We start from the raw sequence: 16085 nt of genomic DNA, 5'->3' as shown, positions 1-16085 counted from the left end.
AGAGGCCGTGTTTACTCGGATTTTAATGGTGATGCAGATTTAATGGTGATATTTTCTTGTATGTAATAACCTTCAAAGCTGATAAGAATAAGTAGGACATATAAATAGCACGAAAGGAGATACAACCCGTCTGCCAGAGCTGTCATTCTGGCAGCATCACAGATATCTCTCTAAGCTTTCAGACACACTCTGTCTTTCATTGGGAGGGAGAGAAAACGTCAAAAGATAATGGTTGGAATACATAGATGACAACAGATCCTTTCACGGAGCACGCGGGGAAGGAACCAGTATGTCAGGGCTGAGCTGGTAGCCAAAGAGGACATGCAATGCAGCACCTAAGTGGAGGGTGAGAAAGGACGGGAGGGGGATACGGGCGCAGACACGACCTGTGCGCCGAGAGCCGCGCCAAATTGATGATGGCGATGGCGATGAGCGGATATCGCAAAGCCCGTGTCAAGTTTTCAACACCTGAAGATTATGAGGAGGGGATGAAGGGATCACATTTTAGACTGACAGGGAAGAGAAAGCATCTCCACGCAAAATTAAAGGAGAAAATGATATAATTAAAAAACAACAACAACAACAACAATAAACAGAAATCAGAACCAGTCCTCGAAATCAAAAAAGAAAACAAATGATTAAAACAATAAAAGACTTCTTATCGGAACATTATGGCATCAAATGACCTGCTCCTAACCCCGGCGCTCAAATCCAAGAGGCCCCCCCAATCCCATGCTGTGTCTCCCTCCCTGTAAAAGGGACTTTGTTCAGGGCATTTCTATGATGAAATGTGAAGATGCCCTTGGGAGGCACGCGGAGAGGTCGTTCTCCATAGGTAACCTACCATCACAGGGTCAGAGCAGATGACAAGGCTCTGTCAGCCAGTAGGGATATTAATGATTCAACCCAACCAAAGAGGGAGGATGAGAGAGCACAGGGAGGAGGTGGGGGGGAGGGATGATTGGGGGGGGGAAAAGGACTCATACACTTTATTTAGCAAAACCATGTAACGTGTGGACTACAATAGGATTTTGGCTTCCCTTTGAAGTGGTTGTTGCAGGATAAACTAAGAATATCTAACATTTTTGGGGAGTTCTTTCAAAAAAAAAAAACTTCAAGGAAAGCTTTAGGAAAATTAAAGAACTGTGTAACTTATCTGTTTTGTAAATAGAGAACATTTTTAAATAGAGTTTCTCAGACAATACACATATGAAGTACTCAAATATATATATTTCAGGCAGTAAATAGTTTATAAGCAATTGCTGATGTCCAGATGGGTTTCTGTGAGTGTATTCCTTAAATTAAAATTCCTTAAATGAAAAAATTGACCAAAACCAAAGTCAATATTCAGTTATTTTCTTGGAAACTTAATTCTCCTTATTTGATGAATTGTACTGTTTTTGTCTTCTAAATTCCAGCAATACAGGCAGACAAATCCTACACTTTAGTTTGCTGCAATGCTGGTTAAAGTTAAATACAGAAGCAAAAGGTAATACCAATAGTTGAGTGGAACTATTACAAAATAGCAAAGTATATCAGCTGAACTAGAGATGGGACATCAATACAAGGACAATACACTATTAAAATTCAATACAACACAATTTCATACTGTTTTACTTTGTTTATATGTGGCGGACCCTGCCACCTTTTCAGCTTCAAACTGTGTTTTGGGGACCTTATTTACCTCTGAGAACAGCTCATCTATTCAGTTATGGAAAAGATAAATATTTCTGAGTTCGTGTTACTACGTTGTACATATTAAAATTCTGAGTTTGAATTTATTCTCCAAAACTACATAGTGCCCCTTTAAAAAATATATTGTCCATTGTTGTTTTACCTTGTTTTCACCAGGACCTGGAAATAACGCAACGCCACCACCTTTTTGAATAATGCTGGAATAGTTCCCTGTGGACATCAAACAGCATTTCTGCTGAAAATGCCCATCCCTAAACTGAACACCCTTTTCATTTTCCTTGTAGCTATGTAATATATTCCACAGAACTTACTAAGACATTACATTTAAATTTCAGTTCCTTTCTAGGATGATATCAGGAAGCTACGGGAGCCATAAAGCGGTAAAAAAAAAAAAAAAATAATCATTGTACTTTCCATTACAGCAATGGAAGGTAACATCAAAAGATATAAATCTTTACAAATGAACATTTATAGATCTTGTGGCTGCATTTGTGCAATTAGAAAAAACAAAAGGTTGAGTGAACACCAAGTACAGCAGGCACCTCGGGCACAAGCTCTTTGATCCGCCACAAAAGGAGATCCGACAAACTGATAGCGTTCCTCAAGATAAGAGGTTAAAATGTCACGTAAAAATATGTTAATCTTTAAAACATCACAGAGGCCGAAGTTGAGTTCCATCTATTGCCGCGATATTTCCTGGTCGGTTCTTCGGGGAGACAGTGTCCTTGTAAGCACAACGCTACATATTCAGCAACCACTGTGAATTCTTGTGTTATTGCAGTTCTACGAATGGCCACTGAGTGTACGCATGGTCAGCTAAGAACAGCACAACATTTAACCCCGCCGCAGACGACACACAACACTGTGTGAATGAATACTATGTTTCTATGTCATTGCACTAATTGGGGCGCCGATGCAACGCACCGGGGTGTTTCACTTGAGAGACCGAGAGCTCCCGAGGCAATGGGCTGGGTATTTATTGCCCAAGGCCAGTGCTGTCACGACCTGCATACAGCCTAACCTTGTCAGACATGAAATCTGCATCACGCTCAAATTGATGTTTTACTATGTGACACATTATGAATATTACATTACAGGACCCTCGACGTTGTCAGTCAAAACAGAACAGCTTTCCTCACCAGTAAGATAAGCATGCGAAGGAGAAGGGGGGGGAGTGAGAAGGGGAGGGAAATGTGAGAGAGAGAGAGAGAGAGACAGAGAGAGAAAGGGTGAGGGAGACAAAAAAGAGAGGAGAAAGATTATTCAAGAAAGGCATGGGTGGTAAATGATTAATAGGCAACACAGAGTCAGAAACAAGCACTTAGGGCTAAAACAGACAAAAGAGAGTGTGCTTTTCGCCTTTTATCGCATTTCATGTAAAGGACCCTGACAAATGGTGGTCATATTGCATGGCTTGAGGCCTGGCTTGATGTTTAATGCATCATCTGCTCTGGTACGGCAGGGTAGTAAACACTCATTTGTGGTGGTGACTAGTCACACATGAAATCCATTTTGCAAACCGGAGTGTAGAGGGGCCAGTTGACAAAGCTTTTAGAGCGATGTGGTTGAATCCGCAGTCTGCTTGTGAAATGCAGGGGGGGGGCTGGATGTTAAAAAAAAAAGGGAACATCTTCAAATCCATTACTAACAAAAAGCTATCACTCAGAATAGTTCAGTGTCAAAATGGTGTGGCTGAGAATAAACACACATTGTCTATCTATCTATCTATCTATCTATCTATCTATCTATCTATCTATCTATCTATCTATCTATCTATCTATCTATCTGTGTCTCAGTCTGTCTTTCTGTCGTTCTATCAGAGGTCACAGTAAAACGATTCCATGTAGTTACAGACCTGTATCTCTGGTAGTCGTCCTCATCCTTATCCGGGCTGACCAGCTGGTTGGGGCAGGCCTCGTTTCCCAGCAGGCTTAGGTACTCCAGCGACGGGGTCACATCAGCCAAGTGTTCCAGCAGGGCCTCGATATCAGTCAGGTGTCAAAGGGCGGATGTCAAGGACCCAGCGCTGTTAATTACATTAGCATTTACTACCCGCGCGGCCCCTCCCGGGCCTGTCTGCACTAAAACACGTCACTGTCAAATTTACCGAGGTGCTCAAAGGGGCTAGTCACTGGCTTTGTGCGACCGGGCAGACAGAGGGGCAATTTAAGGCGCAGGCTTTGGCATATAGTAGTGACACAATTTGGCTGCCGCTCTCTCTCCCTTTTCTCTCGATCTCTTTCATTTCCTAGGTGGCCGGGTGCAGAACAGTGACAAAATGATGGATGCCCTGTGGTTCAAACAGTCCGTGCTTCCCAGAGCCGCGCTGTGGAAAACTTTTTGCGAAACGTGGAAAAAACAAACAGCCCCTAAAGCAGCCACATTCATCACTAATACATTCGCTCGGAAAATTGAGCCCCAAAGTGTCAAAATACAACTGCGCTAATGCGGTGCTCGAGCTTTAAAATGGCACTGTGCCACGACAGGATGTACATAATTGGCCTATTAGCATGTGCCGACCACTTCACAACCGAACTCAGCACACAGTCCCAGACGCACACTTCAAGGAGCCCCAGTTTTAATGTTGACTCTGGAAGTGTGTGTGTGTGTGTGTGCGCGCGTGAATGTGTGAGCATCGTTACCCAGTAGGATCTGCATAACCAGAGGAAAACAGGACACATTGCTAAACCTGTTCTGAAGCTTAGAGGGGAAGTTCACACATTTGTGAGTGATCATAAACAGCCTCGCAGCGTGTCTGTGTCTCGGATTTAGGGTGGCTGTGCAGAGCTCTAGTTTTAATGTGTTTACTTTGGGCGGTGGAGCACGCGGGGCGGCTATAATCAATGAGCCTAAAATGCTGAGCATGTTCTAGTGTGTTTAATGACAAATCAAATAAGTGATTCATTTCCATTCAGAGAGGTAAAGCAGTGTAAAAATAATAATAATCATTTAAATCATTTCATTAAAAAAAACAGAATGCAAATGTGAAAAATCCTCTCTATAATTTAAAATAATTGAGATTACCAAACAGTAAATATATTACACTGTGCTATCCCTCATTCTTGGGATGTTTTTTTTAAATGCAACACTTTTTAATTCCCTTTGAAAACAGAAAAAAACAAACACACATATGTTGTGTTGACTCTAAAATCTGATTCCACTAGAGGTCCCTGTGGCTCAAAAACTCGTCCTGTGTGGAGCGCTGTGACAGCCAAGTCCTTTACTCTCTCTTTGCAACACACAGTTCTCCCTGCAAACCCATGACATTAAAAAAAAAAAAACAGTTCTCCGAGACAAAGGCAGGTTGTATTGACATATGAATGTTAGCAAAATAAACCGATGCTGATGCCTGTGGCTTCGTCTGCCAGTGGACTGTAAATCAAAACAACAAAAGGGCTGAGGGATTAGTTTGAAAGGATATTTGGTTCTTATTGAGTGTGAGGGTGTGGAGGTTGGGAAACCTGGGCAACCGGAGGTCATTCCCGAGCAGATTGTTGTCGACGACCAGCTCTTCCAGCTCAGTGAACATTTTGAGGCCTGCGAGTGACCTGCAATGATAAGGCAACAGGAAAACTGTTATGGCTCTAAATCTGGTCAGCCGTTATTGTGCAGAAATAAATATTTCAGCCTCCCTCTTTCGTGCGCCGGGAGAGTATGGGTCCGGGCCTGTCAGGGAAGTGAATGACAAGAATTAGTGGTGCTGAGCTCCCCTGGCATGGTGAGGCATCCTTCAGCGGCTGGCAGGATGAGGGATGGGGGTCACTTGTGAGTAGCCAGGATTCAAAACAAAAGGCTTCAGAAATGCGGCGGGCAGGATGAATTTGTCAACGTCTTGTGCCTTGAGGCGCCCAGTTTCGCCTGACCCTAACCCTCCATTCCCAAGACAAATCACTCTGTCACAGTTCACCTTCACTCCCCAGACACAAATTTAACTTGTCATCCATCATTTTCACAGAGGAACCGGAATACACTCGCAATCACAGATGGAACGGAGGAGGAACTCTTGCTTTTTCTGTGCACGATAGGGGTTAGTGTTGGGACTTTAACATCAAAGGACCGCTTTTGTGTTTTTTTTATGACGCATCGCGAGGAGAGGTGAGGGGTCATCTCGACTCACTCCCTCTCACACACACATCGGCATTCACACAGGCATAGAAATGATGGAGGGTGGTGTTACGAGTAATGTTAGGGGCCCTGCAAAAGTTCAAGTCACGGAAGGTGCACAAAGGCAATGTGTGTGTTGTCTAATCCTTCACACTGTCAACATGCCATGTTAAAGTGTCCTGGGTGACTTCATTGACATTTAAAATCTGCCAGAACTGGACGCAGGCAGTATACTCCTCAAGATGGGTTTTTTCACAGTTCACACAACCGCTTTTTAATCATTAAACATATTTGACTGTACTAATTATTTACTACAACGTTGAAATTATCACAACTGTACATATTTTTTCAGTGAGTGCAGTACGTTTCTGGCTTTAAAAGCAGACCCTGACATTCCGTTGTGTAAATACTTATTCCACTGCACGGCGTCACGTTGCAACATGACAAACTCAAGGTACAGTGAGGTCTAAACAGCTGCAGTGTGAACTATTGCTCCTCCCTGGTTCTGCCGAGCGTCAATGGCTGCCATAACACACACCGACCTGGAGCCGTGTAAATATAACACCTTCATCATGACAATCTGCAAATGGATGGCGAGGAGCAGGATGCAGCGTGGGGGCAAGGCAAGATCTACAGTCAGATTCATTATTGGGAGAGCAGCTACACACTGAGGAAGGCCGGATCAATTAAAAAAATATATATATATAAGATACTGATGCGATATAAATTGGACGCAACCTATAGTCCCTGATCCGGAGACGCACACATGTTCTGTAGATGCACACGCTGGCAGCAACTTTGTACTATAAAGCGAAATGTTGCAACTATTCTCTCGGGTGGGAAAACAACAAATCAGCAACTCGCCGCGGACTGAGCTGCCTTATTTCAAAAGACGTCAACATTTTGCAAACACGCACACACACACACTTGATACCCACAACAACAGCTGACAGCACCTAGCCAGTGTGCTGCCAAAGCCGCTAGCTGACAACCTCTTATCAGGTCTGATTAATGCATTGGCAAGATGGATGACTGGAGAGATGTGCCAGTTTTATGAAATCCTTCTCTGTTTGCTTGTTTTTTTTTTGTTTTTTTTTTCCCTCATGGTGCTTCTCATTTATGAAAGCAAAAGTGGCCCATTAAAGGGGCACTATGTAATTGTGGAGAGGAAATCCAAACTCTCCAAACTGAATAAAGAAGCTTTTCTAGAAGCTAGAGAGACAAAGTAAAACAATATGAAATTGTGCTGTCCTTTAAGGTCAGTTTGCTTATTCCAATTTTGCAGTCATGGAAACAAAGAGAATTTGTTTATTTAGCTTGTTTAAGAATAATAATGAAAAAAAAAAAAATGTCAAGGAGTCAATGAAGATCTTTCTCTTGTGATTACAATTTCTTCCCCCAAACTACATAGTGCACCTTAAAGCTAGCGCTGCTACACATTTCAGATGTACTGACAAATTATATTTTTGCCTTGTTTTGACTCCTTGGACATTTTACTGTTGTTTACCTTGGATTAAAACACATGTCCTAGCTAAAATCATGAAAAATGGTTATGCCTGTGAGAAATCTATGGTAGCATTGGTATGAATGGGCTGTTGGCCCAAACTAGTAATTAGAAAACAAAGTGTACATTTTTCAGCACATTCATTGTGTTTGCATTGAAAGGGAATTCAGTGCAGCATGCAATTAATCTGCGAGTATAATCTTTGTTATAATGCGCAGCTCGGCATAATTGTGTACCACATTATTGCATTTTCTGTGAGGTTGCTAACTAACTACTGCCACCTGTAAGTCTGTGTGTGTGTGTGTGTGTGTGTGTGTGATGGGCTGTAGTCCTGTGGGTTATGTTATTAGCTGCTCGGTTAAAGGGAGCCTCGTGGCGCAGGAGGGAGCCTTATTAATTGTTGTTTTCATGTCACCACTGCTGCGTGCACTGGCTGATTTAATCAGTTAAATTCACAGCCAGGGGAGAGCCACTGAGTCCCATCCAGCATTAACTACAGTGCCGGATTGAACTTCTAATACTCTCCCAGCTTTTCTGTGCGCTCCCTCTGCAGATTTCCATAGCTGGTTTCATTACTTTTTATAAGCTTTCTTGTTTTAATGTGCGGCCTGGAAAACTAACAAAGTTTAAGCAGTGCAGTAAAGTACTTTACTTAAAAAGAAAAAAGAAAAAAAGAAAGAAAAAAAAAGAAAGAAGAAAAAGCAGCTTTTACTTTTAACTAAACTAATGAGCATAATTGACGTGAGTCCCAGCGCTATGGAGATTTGGGAAATGGTGTGAACGGGGAAAGCACACACGCAATTTACTGAATATATACATAACAACGGTTTTCTTAGCGTTTTTATGAAATGCACTCATTTAAAAAAAAAAAAAAAAATGACAGTGATAATGAAAACAAATTAACGTATCTTCAGTTCCTCTAAAACAGTTAATGTTGGAATTTAGTAAATGTATATATGTCGCAATGTTTGACACATCTGCTAGTCTGATTTCCACAAACAAACGCTGTCAGCCATTATGTTTATGAATATCATTATCTTAAAAAAAAAAAGTCCCCTTTTTTGGAATAAGCCTCTACTAAAGAAGACAGAGAATATCTTACAGATAGTAAATGGTGAACAATTTTCTCTCGGAAAACTTTTTCACGAGATGTGTATAATAGTTTGTTTTGTAAAAATTGCTTCAGGCAATGATACCCTGAAATGACCAAAATCAACTAAACATGAATGAAATTAAATGACAGCATCATACGTAATGAGAAAAATATGATTTCTATAGTAACACGCGATCAAACGCGTTTTTTCTCGGACCTCTAACTAGCAAGAGGGAGAGAACGAGGGGGGAGAGCGGTGGGTAGCTTTAACGAGGTGAGGCGATGAATCCTCTCCTTGTTAAGATAATTATGATCAGCCTCATTGTCAGAGCTAATACTTCACACGGGGCTGTCTTTACGCTTTGACTACCACTTAGCCTGTGTAAGCTCGCCATCATACATCATGCGGCCCTGTGTGCATCAGCGTGTGTGCTTTTGGGCTTACATAAGTGGCGCATGTATGTGCTGAAATCTTCATTATCTGTCTGCTGAACACACACAAGGGTGCATATACTAATGTGCTACTGGAGCGGCGCAGGAAGCGAGGCGGGGTGTGAGAAAGAAGACAAGGACACTGGAGAGGAGACGGTGACCCGGAGAGCTGCCCTGCCAGATCAATACACTAATACTAATGCAGACACAGTGATTGATAAACCACTGCTGACAACAGAGGGAAGAAAACTCTCGACCATTATTGGCTGAAATGTCAGTCAGTCCTGCCAATGCTGTGCGAGAGTGTCATGTCAGATATCCTCAGGCAGCGCATGAAAAATGGAGAGCGGCAGCCTTGGCTCTTTTACATGAGTTACACAGTCTGCTTCTTCTGAAACTGTCGCCTAAATGAATCATAGTCTGCAGTTTTTTTTTTTAGAAACTCCGAAGAGGTCAAATGTGGTGTTTGTCTGAGGCGCACATTACCAGAGCCATAATGTAAAACAACCTCAAAGCCTGCTCCATTACTGAAATGGTGATAGAGATCACAGAGGCAACATCCCCGCAGCTAGCACAGCAATGCAGAAAAAGTTTCCTGAGTCGAATGTATATTAAAAAAAAAAAAAAAAACACACACAAACACTGAGCAACTGCAGAGCCCCCGCAGCTGCAGTCCACAGTTAAAGGGCTGACGTCCTCTCTGCAGAAACGCAAGGCGCTGTTATTCTAAACCGAGGCCCAGAGCCGAGGAGTGACAGTCATAACGACGTCCTGTTCAGAAGGCAACAGATAAATGTTTGATGAATTGACCAATACCGGGGCCGTGATGGCCTTCATATGTGCATAATGGACTATTCAGAGCACACTTCAGATTGCCTGCCGGGATAAGGTACTGTAATGAATGGGAAAAGGAACTGGACCTGGGAAGCCCAGTATGTGGACTGGCTTTAATAAACTTAATAAGAAAGGTGAATGGCGGAGGGCTGGTGAGAGATGGAGGCAGGAGGCTGGAGAGTTAAGAAATATTCTGATGGCTTTTGCCACTCTGGACACTGAGACAATTCTCAGAGATTCAATAAGTCATCCATACCCTCAAATCTTGTTATAGCAATCAAAGTAATGTCCCGCTGAGAGTTTTAAATACCAAGTCAACGTATTTAAAGAATCGAGTCTATATTCTTCACAAATTGGTGCAAATGTGAAACGTACAGAAGAGGATTGAGGCTACTGGAAAGATTTTTTGGGGGGTCTGACATTTTTTCACAATTCTTCCTTTTTTTTACTTTGACTTTCAATCCGAGATTAAAGTCAGCATTCTGAGAAAAAAGCCTGAATTCAGACATTAAGTCAGACTTGAAGTCTGAGAAAAAAGTCAGACCTATTTTTTTCTTTAAAGGGGCCCTTATCACCTTCCATAGAGTAATAATATTCTGTTTACTGAGACTTTTCAAATTTCATTTTCAGATATATTCCATGTCCGATCAACAAAGAAATCTCAAAATGTCAAGTGTGACCCTAAACAACTGGATAGAATCGATGTTACTGTCATGAATTAAAGTGGCGGTGAGCGTGAAAGGCACAGTATGACAACAGTTGTTCAGTTTTGTGAACATAATGGAGAAATTGGGGAGGAAAAAAATAACCTATTAATACAAGTCCCCATTAGTTCAACACAGTTGGGTTTCATCACTCTAACCCGCAACTGGAACGCAAATAAACATCAAAAAATACCAAAATAAGGCATCAAAACACTATCAGGATTAGCTCGTGGTAAATAAGATGACATTATCTGTAAAGCAAATTAATGCCCTGCAAACCCTCGAGCCCCCCCCCCCCCCCCCCAACATCCCTCCTACCACCTCCACACAGTGCTGCTGATCAGGTCTGTTCCGGCACTCTCCCCTCGAGCTACACTTTACGGCCTATACACGTCTCTGTACATGCATCTCTGATGGCGACGGTGAATTAGACTGTCATTATCTGCCTCTATCTCCCCCACAGCTCTCCCTCTCTCACCCCCTATCTGCCTCACATTTAGACAGTCACCGCTCAGTGTGGCACTCCTCTCTCCACATTGCCAGGCCTCAGGTGGCAGTCATTTAAAGATCACACGTCCAGGACACACACAGCCCTCCCCGACTGCATGTCAATTCACACATGGGAAGGGGATTACACGTCTCCTCCTAGGCAGCTGCAAATTACTATTAATGGTGATGCAAATCATTAGAGTACGTTTGGCGCCGCCAGCGAATCTCTTCTTTATGTGGGTTCACTCTTAATCTGTTTTGAATATTGCGCTACGCTCGCTCCTGACAGCCCATGTGTAAAAGCATCACTAGCTACAAAGCTGTCAATTGGAGGTGGCATGTCAGATTGAACTTTGCACGGGGTTACATCATTTTCAAAAGACAAAAAATATATTTTTAGAGAGCATAAACAAAGTCAACCAAGAAGAAATCTGTGAAATATAATTAAAGCAAGCAGCAAAGTTCTTTGTTGATGAAGAAGTTAAATATCACCGCTCATTACTTCACGCTATACGGAGGTTATTACGTGAGAAGTGCTATTAAATTGTTGCAAATGTCTACACCATGGTGCGTCTGTCGAACGTTTAAAGCCAGCACCGGTGCGTTTGAATGATAATGCCACTGTGGATCCCGCGGTGTCTGAGTTATAGACTAACCCCTGTGGATATTCCTGCTGAGTGTGTGAGGTTAATATTCTCTCTCAATGTCATTAGCGCTGGCAGAGGGGCTGGGAGCACTGTGAATCAGACAGGGACTGATCCTGTCAATTCTTACACACACCCCTCCACACACTAACACACACACACACACACACCCCCACACACCCACACAAAAAGCCAGAGCCAGACAAAATCAAAGCCACTGTACTGAGGTCAGCGTCACCTGGCCTCATGCTTCCCCTTGCATCTGCAATGCCTGTCTGATTAATGACCCTGGATCAACCCTGGCCAAAGGATAAGGACTTGACAGACATTCCTGTCAGGCCCAACCTCATAAGCCTGGCTTGACCCCGGTTTGGCCCGGGATGAGGTATAAGCCCCAACAACGACCCGATTGAGAGGTGGGAGAGAGTTGCGTCTTTGCTGGGCGGACAGAAAGATGGAGTTCACTGCAGAAAGCCGGGCGTCTCTTTAAAGGTTTTCATCGAGTGAGGTTTGTTACACAGCCAGCAAGAATGACAGCTGCTTACAATGTACAACACTAAGTACATCATCATCGGACCGGTATGACCCAGCATGAAGTCAGAGCTCCGATAATGACCCGACTGAGAGGTCGGAGAGAGTTGCCTCTATCCTGGCAAGCAAAAAAAAAAAAAAAAAAAATGGAGAGTTCGATGCAGGATGGTGGACGTCTCTTTTAAAAGTTTCAGGGAGTGAGGGTTGTTACACAGCCAGACAGAATGACAGCTTCTTCCCATGTACAACACTAAATCGTACACTTTGAAATACATCATCGGACAAGGGAGGTAAGCACCAGTGAAGCCGAGCTCCTTCAGAGAGCCTATACAACACTTCCCCTCCTCGCGGCACCTGCTCACAGTATAGCCATGCGTCTTGCGAATGTTTGTATTGAAAGATTAGTTGTCTATCCACATGACAAACACCCTCCTCTCTCAGTGAGCGGGAGCTGAAAAATCAATTCACTGATGGCATCTCAGTCAGCGAGGACATCAATGCGGCACAAACAAGCACACGCAAGCTCCAGCGCATGCTACACAGGCTCACACTTTAAGTGTGTATAATACTGTAGAATTACAGTGACAGGGTCAATCAGCCAAGGCATATTGCGATAAGCACGCTTCACATTAAACAATGAGCTTTCCATGAATAAAATAATGCATAAATATATATAGTGTACAATATGTTACTGGAAACAAACTCATGTACTATTGCAATAAAAAGAAAGAAAGCATTAAATAATAGATGCTGGGATCTGTGAGGAAGGATCCCTCAGTGCCCTGTCTGCCTGTACGCTCTGTCATTACAGTGTTCAGGCTCAGTGCTTGTCAACATTTCCCTGAGAGGGGGGAGCCATCCCGCATTACGTTTGAGTGAGTTCAACTGTCAACTGCCAGCCATTTGTATGCCTCAGCATCCACCTAATAGCAAATAATCACTACCCCGTGCTCTCTTCATGGCAAATGATCGATGTTGTCTTGAAGTCTGATGGATGACCCTGCCACAGTGATGTCCAGGCATGCATTAAAAACCACCTCTATGAAATGCCTGTCAGTCTGATGAAGCGGCTCACACAAAATCACACGCGCGTGTGTGTGTGTGCTTGCATACTGACACTGAGGAATGCATGCACACAGATAAAGGAGCGAGCGAACAAAGTGGGGGGAAGCTGTGATACGATTCAACAACAGGAAAAAAAAAAGAAAAACAAGTTAATTTCTTTATATTAGTGGAGAATTTTATAATGTGACAGGACCTGCGGTGTGATTGGTGGACGGCATTACTCGAGGTAGACTGCTCAAGTACCACCTGGGATGCCTTCCCCTCGCCCTCTCTCCCTCCTCCCCTCTCTCCCTCCTCCCCTCTCTCCAACACACAAACAGCTCCCTATTACCCCTCAGTGTTCAGATTAAAATGCACAGCACCACAATCTTTGATCTCCCACTTGCTGACACAAATCCTTTCAAGCCTCAACATTTTCCTGCAAAGGTAATTAGTGCTAATTAAAAAGTTTCGAAAGCAGTCTACGGCTGCCGCTGCTGTTGATGCTGCCGCTGCTGGTGCTCGGGCGCGCCCTCCGTCAGATCACCCATCTACCCCCTCCGCAGGTCTCGCGGATGTGTGTGTCAGCTGTGTTCCTGCCTCTTTTCCGCGAAGGCTCCTGTAACTAGACGACACCAGTCTGCCTCGAACGTTTGCCGGAGCAGGATGAAAATCTGGAAGCCCAGCGAGGGGTCTAACTGGTGGTTCTTCCCCCCTGACAAACCTGTGCTCCGCAGGAGAACATGTAATGACACATGTAACAAATACAAATCCCACAAATAGAGCAGGTGTAGTCTTTAATTGGGAGATCCTAGCTTGGGGGGGCTTGTAAACACGGAGTAATTAACTTGATAAGGGATTCAATTTGCTGGAAACATCATTGCAGAAAAACATATCATTTAGTACGGCCCTCGATTTGCATAACAACAGACGCAAAGGCTCCAAATTCTTGTGGCATAATGATTCAACGCATTTGTGATCAAAGAACTTCTTGTTTGGTGCGTTTCCAGCAATTTGAGATAAAGGTATAGCTTGAGCAGTCTGAACAGTGCCATCATTCATTCACCAGCCTGCCCTATTGCTTTCATCAAGCCATTATTATGATATAATTAGCTGCCTTTCTAGCATATTATTAAGTGGCTTGCTGAGTGTCAGGTACAGAGGCGTCTCAGCAATGACACACATACACGCACAAAAAAAAAGCAATGTCGTTCCGCAATGTTTCAAAAAGATAATTACATAATCTCAGCATGGAGAGCGAGCAGAAAAGTGATAATTAGACAAGTATTCCTGCCAATTAAAGTATCAAGCCTCGTTCTTTTTTTCCCTGTGTGATATAGAGCCCGTGCACTTCCATGCATGACTTTTGCGCTGCGACGACGAGTCAATACATTGATGAACAGAACCGGAAGCAAATTAATTGCCAAATATTTTGATAATCAATTTATTGCCATTTTTCAAGCTGGTGCTGGTTCCAGCCTCTTGAATCTAAGGATTTGCTGCCTCACTTTTTCATTTACTAACACAAGTGAAGATTCTCTGGGTTTTGGACTGCTAGTCGGACAAAGGAAGCTTTTGAAAGGGTAAGTCACTATTTTAAATGTGTTAAAAGGTCTTGGAGACTGCTAATGCATATGTGAAAATAATAATAAAAAGCTGTTTGTGGCACCAGAGGAGCATGTAAACCAACAAACTGCCTCCATGGTTCAGTGACTACATTTCATTGTGGGTGATGTAGTTGCCGGGTTAAGGAAGGCAGTCCATTGGTGTAGCATTGCACTGCTGGGCAGTTTAAAAAACAAATTATCAAAATCGATACCGTAGAACCAGAATCTTTATTCCACTTCTTTTCAGAACCTGGCACCTACATTACCCACAATGCAACTTAGCTACTGAATTACATCCCTGAGGGAAAACTACCTGAATACATGCAACTTCCTCTGGGGCCAAGAGCAGCTTTATACTAGTTTTTTTCCACATATGCACTAGTACTCCCCAAGACCCGCAATCACAGTCTGGGCTCTGGGCAATTGTGATGAGCATTTTTCACATTTGGCGTAAACGATCCTATCAATTATTTGAGAAGATAATTAATCGATAATTCAAATAATAATCAGTTGCAGCCCTATTTGACATAACACTATAATATGTGTCATGTCAAAGCATCATAGTAATATCAATACAGCCCTACATTATACAAACATTCAACCTTATATGTTCTGAGTGAAGCCCGCAGCACTCGAAAGGGTTTCAGCGCCTTCTAAAGTTTTCGTGCAGAGTTTCTCCAAGAAGCTAGGATTATGTTTTAGCTCTAATAAGCCTATTAATAGGCCTAATGATTGACATGTAGGTGGTGCTAACAAGAAAAAGCAGAGTAACAACAAAGTTATTGATTTGACCTTTGGGATAGTTCCTTCGTTCATCGCTGTTGTTTTTGCCTCTTCTTACACCTTCGGAAGGAGATAATAGAACATGTCACCGCACAAGGCAGTTTGAAATTGAATGCCATCATTTTAATTTAAATGTTACATTCTCGGTGACATCTCTGTCAATGCATAATTGGCACTGGATGTACATGTTTATCATTCAGCGAGAGACACTCAAAGACACTGACAGTGTATGCTACTTTGATGGGATGACAGTCAGATGTGGGGGGAAAAAATAAAAACTGCAAATCAACTGTCGCGCTGTCAGTTAAGCTTTTTGTCACAAACTTGCACATGAACATGCATGATTAGAAATAGCAAATGAGCTGAAGGCTGGAACCAGTGTTCTTGTGTGTAAATAGGCTTATTTGATGCAAGTACAGAGAGGAAAATTCAGAAGAGAGACTCGGAGGAAAATCATAGCAAATGATGGATGCTCATTGGGAGAACACCCTTCACAGTATGGCAAACTTCACAATGTGAAAGTGCAATTATTTATCATATTACAGCGTATTTGAATACGAGGCACCCACTCTCCGAGAGTTATTCATATATAGTAAACTCTGTTTACTTGGAACATTTCCC

The 16085-nt window shown here is 42.8% G+C and overlaps 1 protein-coding gene across 1 annotated transcript in view; it reads right to left on the bottom strand.

Moving 5' to 3' along the window:
• lrmda (leucine rich melanocyte differentiation associated) overlaps nucleotides 1–16085 on the bottom strand; it is a 225434-nt gene that overhangs the window by 67349 nt on the left and 142000 nt on the right. Inside the window, exons 3-4 of the mRNA XM_030440977.1 lie at nucleotides 5117–5243; nucleotides 3551–3690 (exon numbers count right to left, since the gene is read on the bottom strand). Of these exons, the coding sequence (XP_030296837.1) occupies nucleotides 3551–3690; nucleotides 5117–5243 (267 nt within the window). The remainder of the gene's footprint in view (nucleotides 1–3550; nucleotides 3691–5116; nucleotides 5244–16085) is intronic.

This window comes from Sparus aurata, chromosome 15 (genome assembly GCF_900880675.1).
Source record: "Sparus aurata chromosome 15, fSpaAur1.1, whole genome shotgun sequence".
Classification (NCBI taxonomy): domain Eukaryota; kingdom Metazoa; phylum Chordata; class Actinopteri; order Spariformes; family Sparidae; genus Sparus; species Sparus aurata.
This window is presented reverse-complemented; position numbering and strand designations above follow the sequence as displayed.